Source organism: Entelurus aequoreus, linkage group LG24, assembly GCF_033978785.1.
Source record: "Entelurus aequoreus isolate RoL-2023_Sb linkage group LG24, RoL_Eaeq_v1.1, whole genome shotgun sequence".
In the NCBI taxonomy this organism is placed as follows: Eukaryota; Metazoa; Chordata; class Actinopteri; order Syngnathiformes; family Syngnathidae; genus Entelurus; species Entelurus aequoreus.
In genome coordinates, this window is record NC_084754.1 from 2,133,591 (window position 1) to 2,147,099 (window position 13,509).

At 39.1% G+C, this 13,509-nt stretch overlaps 1 protein-coding gene and 1 long non-coding RNA gene across 7 annotated transcripts in view; one reads left to right on the plus strand and one right to left on the minus strand.

The window, feature by feature from the left end:
• Nucleotides 1-13,509, minus strand: part of LOC133641699 (uncharacterized) — a 526,583-nt gene that overhangs the window by 79,770 nt on the left and 433,304 nt on the right. The window lies entirely within an intron of this gene.
• Nucleotides 1-13,509, plus strand: part of reln (reelin) — a 391,417-nt gene that overhangs the window by 2,257 nt on the left and 375,651 nt on the right. For 5 of the 6 annotated variants that reach the window (XM_062035613.1, XM_062035610.1, XM_062035612.1 and 2 more), the window contains exon 2: nt 5,313-5,372. Coding sequence is in view for 4 of the 6 variants with exons in the window: in XM_062035615.1 (XP_061891599.1) it covers nt 5,318-5,372 (55 nt within the window). In the remaining 2 variants the exon portion in view is untranslated. Of the gene's footprint in view, nt 1-5,312; nt 5,373-13,509 lie in introns of those variants that run through there. The other variant, XM_062035614.1, reaches the window with a different exon arrangement.

The window sequence follows — 13,509 nt, forward strand, 5'->3', positions numbered from 1 at the left end:
TCAGTTCCATAATTTAATTCCACATCCGGTTATACTAAAGGTTTGAAGTGTTGTACGTGCATACAAATGTTTTAAATTAGATTTTCCTTTAAGGTTATATCTCTTTTGTTGAGAATAATTGTTGTACATTCTTGGGTAGCAGGTTATAGTTTGCTTTGTACATAATTTTAGATCTATGCAAATGCACCAAATCGTTTAATTTCAATAATTGTGATTCAATAAAGGGTTTGTATGTTCTCTATATCCAACATTATGTATTATTGTAATTGATCTTTTTTATTACACCGTTAGAGAATGAAGTGCACATTTGTAGTTATTTCCCAATATTTCTACACAATAACTCAGCTATGTAACACTAGCGAGCAGTAAAGAATGTGAAGTGATTTTTGGTCTAGAACATGTTTTGCTTTATTCATTATTGATGTGTTTCTTGCTACCTTATGTTGTGTATTTTTCACATGAGATTTCCAATTCATTTTATCATCTATTATTACACCCAACAATGTGTTTTCTTTTACCTTTTCAATGTCTACTATGTCTGTTTGTGTTTGACTTTCTCTTATTTGTGTTTGACTTTCTCTTGTGAAAGCTATAAGGGAGCCACAATTACAAAGTCAGTTTGTGCACTTCTATACTTATATTTTACGTGTGTAAGTGCATTCAATAATGCATTCACTTCCGTACGCAAAATGCTAAGTGTAAGTGCGCAAGTTGAGATACTTTTTACACAGTTTTAATTCCTGTTTTATCAATAAGTGTCTCAAATCCTTTGTACATATAGTGCTGTGTTTTACATGCTTTATTGCATTGGAATTATCCAATGGCTCACCACCAAGCTATGATTTACTCTGTTGTATCATATGAATGCCATCTGGTGGATATACAGGTTAATTTTGTACACTGCTTTCTGCCATATAATGGAAAAACATGTAACTGTTTTGCTTGTTACTATATGTCGCTAGTGTAGATAGAAGCACAAAGGTACTTTATTGTGTGGTAATAATTAAAATTTCAGATCAATCAAGTGAAATTGGTTGATTTCCTGCCCATACCTGTTGATCTGTTACGCCACACTGAGCATACACAACCACATGCCAGCCTGTGATTGGGAATAATTGATATATCTCTGGGACTATTGCCCAAATACATTTGTACATTGATTTCACCGAGAAGTACGAACTCTTATGCACTGAGATCCAACAATCAGCTTTTGCTCTCTGTCCCTTTTGCTCGCACTGAGCTAGGGAAAAAACTTGTGTCTATGCAGCTCCTAGTGGTTGGAACATGCTACAAAGAAAATGGAAACTGACTGAATTTGTATTCTTAAATGTTTTTAAATCTAAATTGAGAGCATTTGAAAGAGCCTCAGTTATCTGTAACTGTTTTACTTGGTGTCCATCCTGTCATTTTAATGTGTAATGTCAATGTAATTTTATGTGTAAATCAGAATCAGAATAGTTTTATTGCCATTGTTTGAGAACGGGTTCACAAACTAGGAATTTTTCTTGGTGCAATCGTGCAACATAAAACACATATTTGGTAATAAAAAGAGCTGTAACTGAGCTATCAGATCTTGTTATAGACTTAGAAGGAATTCAAGGAGCTACTGTTAGGAGTTATTGTTCATGTGCCTGATGGCCGAGGGGAAAATTCTGCTGCCTCTTGGCCAGGACTCCCTTGAAAAAAAGGTTTTTAATCTCAATGGGATTTTTTCCAGGTTAAACATTTAAAAAAAAAAAGTATATAGTGTATGCTCTTCTGCTCCTATCTAAGCCTAGTCCACTATGGAAGGCAACCAGAAAATCAACATTGGACATTAATTTGGCAACTCTGCCATTTGAGGCCTTATTGTATTCTATATGGTCTAATATTGGGATCATTAACTCAATTGTTTTGGGGTCCACATTTACAGAAAGCTAAGGACCAGGTGGGCCAGACTTCTCCCTTCACTATTATTCTTATTTTGTATATTCCGAAGAATCAGCATTCTCAACAGTAGACATTTGATTTTGGTCTGTTTATTTTGTTAGAGTTATCGGAGCGGTCTGCTTATTTTAAGGACCTTCTGCACAAAAAAAAAAAAAAACTAGTCAAAGTTCATCTCCATGACAATTGTGAGTCCCACAAGTTTTTTTAAATGAACTCGCTGTTCAAATGATGAAAAAGAGAGAACCTGAAATGAAACTTTAAAGAACACCCTTACTATAACTTAAAGGCCTACTGAAATGAATTTTTTTATAATTTAAACGGGGATAGCAGATCCATTCTATGTGTCATACTTGATCATTTCGCGATATTGCCATATTTTTGCTGAAAGGATTTAGTAGAGAACAACGACGATAAAGTTCGCAACTTTTGGTCGCTGATTAAAAAAAAAAGCCTTTCCTTTACCGGAAGTTGCGTGACGTCACAGGAGGAAGGACTCCTCACATTTTCCCATTGTTTACAATGCAGCGAGAGAGATTCGGACCGAGAAAGCAACGATTACCCCATTAATTTGAGCGAGGATGAAAGATTCGTGGATGAGGAAAGTGAGAGTGAAGGACTAGTGTGCAGTGCAGGACGTATCTTTTTTCGCTCTGACCGTAACTTAGGTACAAGGGTTCATTGGATTCCACACTTTCTCCTTTTTCTATTGTGGATCACGTATTTGTATTTTAAACCACCTCGGATACTATATCCTCTTGAAAATGAGAGTCGAGAACGCGAAATGGACATTCACAGTGACTTTTATCTCCACGACAATACATCGGCGAAGCTCTTTAGCTACTGAGCTAACGTGACATCGGGCTCAAATGCAGATAGAAAAAAAAAAAATAAACCCCTGACTGGAAGGATAGACAGAAGATCAACAATACTATTAAACCATGGACATGTAAATACACGGTTAATAATTTCCAGCTTGGCGAAGCTTAACAATGCTGTTGCTAACGACCCCATTGAAGCTAACTTAGCTACGGGACGGCGGCGGCGGCGGGCGTTGGAGCTTTCGACGACACCCCGGCCGCCATCAGAGTCGGCAAGAAACATATATTTCCCCAAAGTTACGTACGTGACATGCACATAGCGACACGCACGTACGGGCAAGCGATTAAATGTTTGGAAGCCAAAGCTGTACTCACGGTAGCGCGTCTGCTATCCATCTCAAAGTCTTCCTGGTTGTGTTGCTGTAGTCCGCCGCTAATACACCGATCGCACCTACAGCTTTCTTCTTTGCAGTCTTCATTGTTCATTAAACAAATTGCAAAAGATCCACCAACACAGATGTCCAGAATACTGTGGAATTTTGGGATGAAAACAGAGCTTTTTGTATTGGATTCAATGGGTCCGAATACTTCCGTATCAACCATTGACGTCACGCGCATACGTCATCATACATAGACGTTTTCAACCGGAAGTGTGGCGGGAAATTTAAAATTGCACTTTATAAGTTAAACCGGCCGTATTGGCATGTGTTGCAATGTTAAGATTTCATCATTGATATATAAACTATCAGACTGCGTGGTCGGTAGTAGTGGGTTTCAGTAGGCCTTTAAGACGTTGAACGAATGGCTACTGACTGCATCTAAAGTAAATCTACAGAAACAAATTTTTTACATGAATCACATTACAAAAAACTGTTAAAAAGAAGAGTACTTAAAGGGGTGCATTGAGGAACACCTCTCTTACGTAAATCACAAGTTTGGACCCCAGTGTTATGTTTGCTAGCAAGTTTAAAAATGTCAATGCAATAATTTGCCAATGTGTTTACAGTGGTCCAAGTTCCTCTATGCCAGTGTTTTTAAACCACTGTGTCGCGGCACACTAGTGTACCGTGAGATATTGTCTGGTGTGCCGTGGAAGATTATGTAATTTCACCTAATTGGGTTAAAAATATTTTTTGCAAACCAGTAATTATAATCCGCAAATGTGCCGTTGTTGAGTGTCTGTGCTGTCTAGAGCTCGGCATAGTAACCGTGTAATACTCTTCCATATCAGTAGATGGCAGCAGGTAGCTAATTGCATTGTAATGTCGGGAACATGGTTTGTCGTGATCACAATATGTGGGAGGCAGCGTTTAGGTAAAAAGGTATCTAACACTTAAACCAAAAATAAACAAAAGGCGAGTGCCGCTAAGAAAGGGCATTGAAGCTTAGGGATAGCTATGCAAAACAAAACTAAAACTGCACTGGCTGCAAAGTAAACAAAAACAGAATGCTGGACGACAGCAAAGACTTACAGCGTGTGGAGCAGACGGTGTCCACAAAGTACATCCCGTACATGACATGACAATCAACAATGTCCCCACAAAGAAGGATAGCATCCGCACAACTTAAATAGTCTTGATTGCGAAAACAAAGCAGGTGCGGGGAATAGCGTTCAAGGAAGACATGAAACTGCTACCGGAAAATACCAATAAGAGGAAAAGCCACCAAAATAGGAGCGCAATACAAGAACTAAAACACTACACACAGGAAGACGCCAATAAACTCAAAGAAGTCGTGGCGTGATGTGACAGGTCGTGACAGTACTTATGGTTTGAATTCATATCCAACACTTGTGAGAACAACTTTTTATTGTCAATATCGGCTACCGAGTTTCATTTTTTTATGTTTTCTGCTGGTGGTGTGCCTCCGCATTTTTTCAATGAAAAAAATGTGCCTTGGCTCAAAAAAGGTTGAAAAACACTGCTCTATGCAACAGGAGCACTCTAGTGCACCAAATTTTGAATTAATCTCAGGGGTTGGTGTGGTGTCATTTCGCCCCCGGGCCGGCAGTTGAATTGCCCTGGTCTAACCGAATACCCAGACACTAAATTTGCATCATTTTAAGTTGAGGAAAGTTTCCTACATCTTGTCAAAGATGTGATCATTGCTTCGTGAAAATCCACAGTCTTTGCATGACACAAGCTTAATTTTAGAGACGGGAAGTGCACAAAGCAGCAAAGCTCAACTGGTCAGTGTTTGCCAGGCTGGAGATTTCAGAGGCAGTGTTGAGACCGAGGAGCAGGGGAACAGTGGCTGTGAGAGTTGAAGAGGAAAAGAATTGTTGGTAGCGGATGAGAGAGATTTGCCTCCATGAATTTAGGCATGAAAGACAGGCATGTCTGCGAATGTGTGTGTGTGTTTGTGTGAGTGAATGAATGCCAAAGAGAGAAGGCCTGCATGTGTTGAGATAAGAGTGTTTTGTTGCTTGTTTTTTCTAGGGCACATAAATGAGTGTATGCTCATGTGTTGATAATTGTCTTGTTTGTGGCTATAGTTGAAGTGCCACAAAGTTAGTTGAGCTGTGTTAGCCTACGGCCACCTAAACACTACCCAAATACTTTACAGATGCCATGTGGCCCTGCGATGAGGTGGTGACTGATGCCTACTCAGACTTCTTCTGTCCAGGTGAGATGCATGCTTTATGATCTAGAATATACTTCTAGGAAGCGAGGAAGCAGCAGACCACTCGATGATGTAAACATCGGCACACAAGCTTCTGATCACGGTGCTGCTATAAATAGTTTGTCTGCGTTAGCCCTTATAATAACAATATCACTAATACTTGGTTAATATTCAAGTCACGGAATGTAAATGGGGTATTGTTGTCGGTTTTTGTGCATGCGTTACGTACGTATGTAATTACAGACGAGCCGAGAGAGGGTGGGATATACTGTCTAATATATATATGAAAGTGGGCACCCTCTCTGCATATTTGTAAATGTTGCAAACAGCCCCTTTAATCAGGAAATATTTATATTGAAATTATTTTTAGTTTGTAATATTTTGATACTTAGGACCAAAATGTGTTTATTAAAGCATTTGTTTCCCATGTCTTAGTATCTAAAACCTGTGCATCTCATTCAATTATATTTGGAGTAAAATAGTATACAAATAATTGTGTACATTTTCAGTCATCAGGTTTTGTAATCCAAAAAGGTTGAATAGATGCAACTCTGAAACATCTTCACCAAACAAGAAGAGTCCAGTTGCCTCTATTCAACCTTTTGTGGGTGTTCTAAATCAAATTTCCCACAAATTAAAAAAAAAAAAAAAAGTCCAAAATGTTTTAAATGGACAAAAGTTGAATAGTTATTTATTTTTGTAAGAGCTTAATGAGCAGGACAGTTAAAGTGTAAATAAATATTTGTGAATGAATTAGTCATCTTTACTGTTAGTTAGCAAAAGGTCAATGGCTAAAGGCTAAATTACATCCATTGTTCCATTATCTGTCTGCGGTTCTGAGGCCGGTTGGATGTACTGACAAATTCTCTGAAATTCCTTTGGAGACGGCTTATGGTAGAGAAATGAGCATTCAATTCACAGGCAACAGCTCTGGTGGACATTCCTGCAGTCAGCATGGCAACTGCACGCTCCCTCAAACTTGCGACATCTGTGGCATTGTGCTGTGATAAAACTGCACGTTTCAGAGTGGCCGCCTAAGACACACCTGTGCAATAATCATGCTGTTTAATCAGCATCTTAGTATGCCACACCTGTGAGGTGGGATGGATTATCTTGGCAAAGAAAAAATGCTCACTAACACAGCTGTGGGAACAATATTTGAGAGGAATATATCTTTTGTGTATGAAGTAAAAGTTTTAGATCTTTAAGTTCTACTCATGGAAAAAGGGGAGCAAAAACAAAAGTGTTGCGTTGATATTTTTGTTCAGTGTAGCTCTTATTGTTCACGTAAAAGAACTGTTCAAAAGACTCAGTCTTTCATCCAGCGTAGAGCAACTGTTTTAAAAAGCTGTGCATGAACGCATCATCTTTCTAGAACTCTATAGCGAAAGTGAGCGACGAGTTATGATCTCTGGTGTTGAGCCAGGTTTCTGGACTTTTCGTTCCCCAGTTGGTGCTTAGTTTTGCCTTTTGTGGAAGTGACTCCCACTGTGACACAAAAACACTTTGTTGAGGCATCATCGCAATTCTGACACTGAAGCTCAGGCTGTCAAGAAGCCTCATTATTATGTATTTTCATTGTAATTTAAACAGACGGTTGTTTCCAAAATGCTCTCGTTTCCCCCCGCTAGAGCTTTTCATCCACCATCGCGGTTCAATCAGAGCATTTGCCAACACTCCCCCCCCCCCAATCCTTTGATTATAACACCCATCACTACACAAACTATAAAAACAGCCAAATGAAAGCTGGAGACAATTCACAACACACTGAGGTTGTGTTGTTGGAATATGGGTTAGAGGTTTGGTACTTGTTCACTGTGTACGGTCAAATATATTAGGTCTTGTTAGGTAGTTTACTATAGTTATATGCTGAACAGAAAAAATTAGATAAATGTGACATTTGCTTGGAAGTTAGAAGTCCTGTGGATCTTAGTGTGGCCAAGCTGCCAAGAAAGGAGCGGCCAATGTTGATCGCTCCTGGGAAGTTTTTAAGGGAAGGAATCTACGTGAAACTCAGCCTCAGCATTCGTAGTTCTGACACTCTGCTGTCTCCCTCTGGTTAATATGTTTACATGCCCTCATTAGAGCAATAACCCGCTGTCAAGCTAATGAGCCTTGTAACATCTTGTATGTCTGTTGGGCGTATGAACTTAAGCATCCATCCATCCATTAATTTTCTACCGCTTATTCCCTTCGGGGTCGCGGGGGGTGCTAGAGCCTATCTCAGCTACAATCGGGCAGAAGGCGGGGTACACCCTGGACAAGTCGCCACCTCATCGCAGGGCCAACACAGATAGACAGACAACATTCACACTCACATTCACACTAGGGCCAATTTAGTGTTGCCAATCAACCTATCCCCATGACTTTATTAATGGTAATGAGAATAAACAAACCTTGCTGGTGTTTAGGTGAAGTAAAAGGTGTTGGATGGATCCTATACTTTTAATTCTTCAACAAGGTTGTGCTGTATTGTACAGTGATCTACACACAGTCAGGAGTGTATAGTTATTTACAGTAAAGTGAAAATGTTTAATGGATGTCTTTGAATGTTTTTTTATGAGCTTTATAGGCACAATACAGCGGCCCCCATAGGCTGCATTTTAACAGGACTTTTGATCAAATTTATTTAATGCTTGGAATTTATGTTTAAAAAATGACATCCGTCATCATGTCTTTCATAATTATTGTGAACTATAGACAAACTTCCCAAAAAAAGGGCAGTTCCCATTCAAAGGGGTCAAATTATGATTTTTTTTCTATTGTGTAATGATGGTTCTTTGGTGAAATATTTGCATGGATTTTGTTTTACAGACTTATTTGTAAGCCATATTTTTACTGCCTTTCAAAACAGCTCGTTTTAAGAGACGGAGTTATTAGATGCAAGTTAAACGTTCTTCTCCACACACCCTCACGCTGAGTCAGCATTCGCCCCCGCCTGGCACAGATGTTTTGTAGTTTTTCAGCTTTCCTGCTTTTACTGTACAATTTTGACATTAATGGCAGGCAACAGCCATCTGTTTTAAGTGACTTTACACCACAACACAACATCCCAGATAATTGAGGCTGCAGGTCTGTAACTATACACAAAGGTTAAACTTCTACAGAGTCTGTATCTCTCCAAAGCTCCTGGACATATCCATGTGTATATTAACAGCAAAATGCTTTTCTTGTCACGATCGGCTTAGCCGTAGTGGGACCCCAACGCAAAGCAAAAAAAAAAGAAAAATAACAAAAAGCGCACTTAAAAAAGAAGTGAAGGTAAATAACGAAGGATGCAAACAAGGTGTGGAGAAACAAAGTGCACACAAAATATGTAGAGAGGTAACTGTTAACACTACACGACAATGCCGGTACAGAGCCACAGGAAACGAGAAGCGTGAGTGGAGCCAAAGTAGAGGAAATGAGTATGACTGGAAGGGTGAATCATCAGGAATCTGATGCAGAGTGATTGGACTGGAGAGATTAAGTAGTCAGGAGAAAATGAGTATCAGGTGTGCGCGCAGGTGGCTCAGCCTCGTGACCCAGAAACCAGGCACTGCAACAAAAAGAACACAGGTGGCAGCAGAGCTTCCAGATCAGGACATTTCTATTCTATATCATGTTAGTACTTTCACTGCTGCTGCTTTGAACGCTTGCAAACAATGAGGGCTCAAGCCGGCTGCAGTAAGCCACACTATGAGCGACATCGCAAACGTAGTAACGGGTTATATTATTAACTGGTCCATTGCCAAACACAGTAGGCACTGATCCAATTAAAACACATTTTTAAGAAACTCATTGTTTATTTTGCCGCAGGACGGGAATGCTATTGTCTTACATTAGAAGGCTAAGTTAGCTACACAACAACATGAGCTAACGTATCACTGGCACATTTCTAATCTACTGTTATTACTTACTGTTTCATTGTCTCCTCCAGTGCCATAACTAGTAGGCACCAAGAACGCCATTAAAAGTAGTTTTTCGGAAAATCTTTTTGTGAAATGGTGAGAGAAGCAGGACTCTTCTTTGCACACACTCTGAGTGACTTATTCCAAGTTGAAGACACAATACCTCAAATTATAAAAGGTAAAAGTAAGGCAGATGAGGCTGAATGTTTGTGTAGTGAGTGACTTGTGCTGGTTAAAACAACAGGGCATTTTCGGTCTTTGTGTCATACCTTGGTCGTAACTCGTTTGGACTACAAATGCTTGAACGATAAATAATATGGCGGATTCACACAAAGACCTTTAGGTAAGCCTTTACCATATATAGAGATATCTGCAGACGCCACAGGTCAGAAAAATGTCACAGGACTGACACATTCAAAATGGACCGTTTGGAGAAAGTAGGGAGAAAGACAATATTTTTTTGTAAATATCTCTGCAATGCCTCTACTGTTTGATTTCAAATTTTCAGGACTTATGCAGATCCCAAATAAACATAAGCAAGTACCAATAGGTTAGTAAAGTTGGTTTTGCATAATAGGGACCCTTTAAAGTGGCATCACTTAACTCTTTTGATTAATCATGTTGTATGTAGCATAAGGCAAGGCAAGGCAACTTTATTTGTATAGCGCTTTTCATACACAAGGCAGACTCAAAGTGCTTCACAGACAACAAAGTGAAATGAAAGAAAATAAAAGCAAAATTAAAATGCAGACAATAAAAATAAAAGCAGTGCAGACGTTAAAAGTTAAAAGATTAAAATATTTAGCTGAAAGCTAAGGTGAACATAAAAGTCTTCAGTCTAGTTTTAAAAGTAGTGAGAGTTGGGGAGAGTCTGACATCTTCAGGAAGTTTATTCCAGCTATGTGTTGCATAGTGACTGAATGATGATCTCCCTTGATTTGAGTTTACTCTTGGAACCGCTAACAGATTGGTCTCAGAAGATCTTAGTGATCTAGAGGGCGTATATAGTGGGAGCATATCAGTGATATACTTGGGCCCTAGACCATGTAGTGATTTATATGTGAGCAGGAGGATTTTGAAATCTATTCTCTGATGTACAGGGAGCCAATGTAAGGATTTAAGAATTGGTGTAATGTGCTCACATTTTTTGGTCTTTGTTAGAACTCTAGCAGCAGCGTTCTGAACAAGCTGTAGCTGCCTGACAGTTTTTTTGGGAAGACCTGCAAGGAGACCATTACAATAGTCTAGCCTACTGGTAATAAAGGCATGTACAAGTTTTTCTAAGTCTTGAGCTGACATGAGCCCTCTAAGTCTTTTTACATTTTTGAGGTGATAGTAGGCCGATTTTGTTACTGATTTGATGTGACTGTCGAAATGTAAATCAGAATCTAAAATAACCCCAAGATTTCTGGCTTTATTTGAGGTTTTCAGGGACAGTGATTGAAGGTGTTGGATGACTTTAAACCTTTCTTTTTTAGCACCAAAAACAATTATCTCAGTTTTATCTTCATTTAGTTGTAGGAAATTTTGGCACATCCAGTGTTTGACTTGCTCAATGCACTGGCACAGAAGATCTATGGGGCGATAGTCATTTGGTGATAGCGCTACATAGATTTGGGTGTCATCGGCATAGCAATGATGGTCAATGTTATTATTTTGCATGATTTGTCCTAGTGGGAGCATATAGATGTTAAATAAAGTCGGCCCCAAGATTGAACCTTGGGGGACTCCACACGTTACGTTGGTTGGTTCTGATACAAAGTCACCAATGGAAACAAAATAGTTCCTATCTTGTAGATATGACTTGAACCAGCTTAAAACTGTGCCTGAGATCCCCACCCAGTTTTCCAACCTGTCCAAAAGTATTGAGTGGTCGACAGTGTCAAATGCAGCACTGAGGTCCAAAAGCATTAATACTGAAGTTTTGCCAGAGTCTGTGTTTAGACGGATGTCATTTATAACTTTAAGAAGGGCCGTCTCTGTGCTATGAAGAGGTCGAAATCCTGACTGGAAGTTGTTGTGGCAGCCAGTAGAAGCCAAGAAGTGATTTAGTTGTTGGAGGACAACTTTCTCAATTATTTTACTTATGAATGGTAGATTTGAAATTGGTCTGTAGTTGTTGATAACAGAGGCATCTAGGTTCTGCTTTTTTAGAAGAGGTTTAATGACTGCAGTTTTGAAAGCCTTCGGGAAATTGCCCGATTTAATAGAATTATTAACTATTTGCAAGATGTCTGTTGATAGGCAGTCAAAAACATTCTTAAAGAAGTTGGTAGGTAAAACATCAAGGCAGCAGGTGGATGACTTTAGAGCTGTCACCGTTTCCACTAGAGTTTTAGAGTCTATGGCATTAAAGCTTGCCATCATTGCTGTGTTACTTTTGCCTAAATGGGGTGGTGATCCAACTTTTTTACTTGAGATATTGATGGTGCGTCTGATGCCTTCAATTTTATCAGTATAAAAGAATGCAAAGTCATTGCATTTCTGCGTGGAATGGAGTTCGGCTGGTATTTGTGTTGGGGGTTTAGTCAGTCTGTCAACGATTGTGAATAGGGTTTTGGCCTTATTTGTGTTGCTGTTTATGATATTGGAGAAGAATGTTTCTCTAGCACTTTTTAAGACTAAATTGTAGGCCTGGAGGCTCTCTTTATAGATGTCATGGTGAATATGAAGTTTTGTATTCCGCCAGATTCGTTCAGCCTTCCTGCACTCTCTTCTCTGGGCTGTTACAGCAGCAGATTTTCTCCAGGGTGCCTTTTGCTTGCCAGAAATCGTTTTAACTGTAACAGGTGCAATGATATCTATGATATTCACAATTTTGGAATTAAAGTTGCTTACAAGATCATCAGCATGACATGGGTTTAGAGGTGGTAGTGAGGAGATGGCGTTTTTAAAGAGGACATTAGCATGTTCATTTATGTACCGCTTTTTGACATTCTTTGATTCTGTTTGTGTGTCCGGAATTACAGAAATATTAAAGAAAACACAGAAATGATCAGACAATGAAGGATCAATCACAAGAACATCAGAAACATTGAGACCTTTTGTGATAATCAGGTCCAGGGTGTGTCCCTTATAATGTGTAGCCTCTTTCACATGTTGAGACAGTTCAAATGTGTCTAAAATAGTAAAAAGTTCTTTTGCGCCCTTGTCATTTAAATCGTCAATATGAAAATTAAAATCACCAGTTATAACCAGGCAGTCAAAGTCAGTGGAGATGCTAGACAATAGTTCAGTAAAATCATCAAAAAAATTTGCAGAATATTTAGGTGGCCTGTAGATAATTAACAAGAGAATTTTGGGAGAGCATTTCAACACAGCACACAGGTATTCAAATGATGTAAACTCACCGAGTGACATCTGTTTCCCCTGAAACATGTTTTTAAATATAGCAGCAACCCCTCCACCTCTTTTCCAGCATAAGGCAGTAATCCTGCTTGAAATATGTATTTGCAGTGTTTGACAGTCATTAGGGAAATGTTTCAATGTGCATTTGGAACATACATCTCTTTTTGTGGATTTTGAATGCAATTATTTTGAATTTTGAATCCATGTTCCTGTGATTGACTGACGACCAGTCCAGGGTGTAGCCTGCCCCTTGCCCAAATTCAACTAGAATTGTCTCCAACTTTCCTGAGACCCTAAACGGGGTAATGGTTATAAAAGGAACCAATAAATGAATGCGCATCCATGATAATGACTTTGTATGTGCACAAATCCCAATGCAATGAGTATTTTGCTGTCAAGCATCCATACATTTGTGAGTCTTTTCCTTAACATCAATATTAAATGTTTCATTATATGCCACTAGGTGGCACCCTGACAGAAGCCTTGGTTGCTTCATTTGTATTATAAGCTTTGCTGTGTAAATTCAAAATGTGACCAACTTTATGAACTCGTACTTATTACTTATATTAGCTGTCCTGATGAAGATGCCCCCAGTCATCTGATATGATGTTAGAAGTCTCCATTTTCACTTTGTCAAAAGACATTGCTGTTGAAGCTTAGGGAAAGAAACAAATAGGGACGAACAGTAGTAGCATTTTTCTGTGACAAAATACTTTTTGAGCTATGAATGTGCTTTTATAGTGACAAATATATATTCACTGAGGTGATGAGTTGTGCACATTTGTGTGTGTGTATTGAGTGTTTGCCTTTGTGACTGAGACAGACCAGGTTACATTTGCTGTGCGTGACTGTGAACAGTTTACTGAGCTGCCTGCTACATTGTGTGTACGCATGGACCAAGA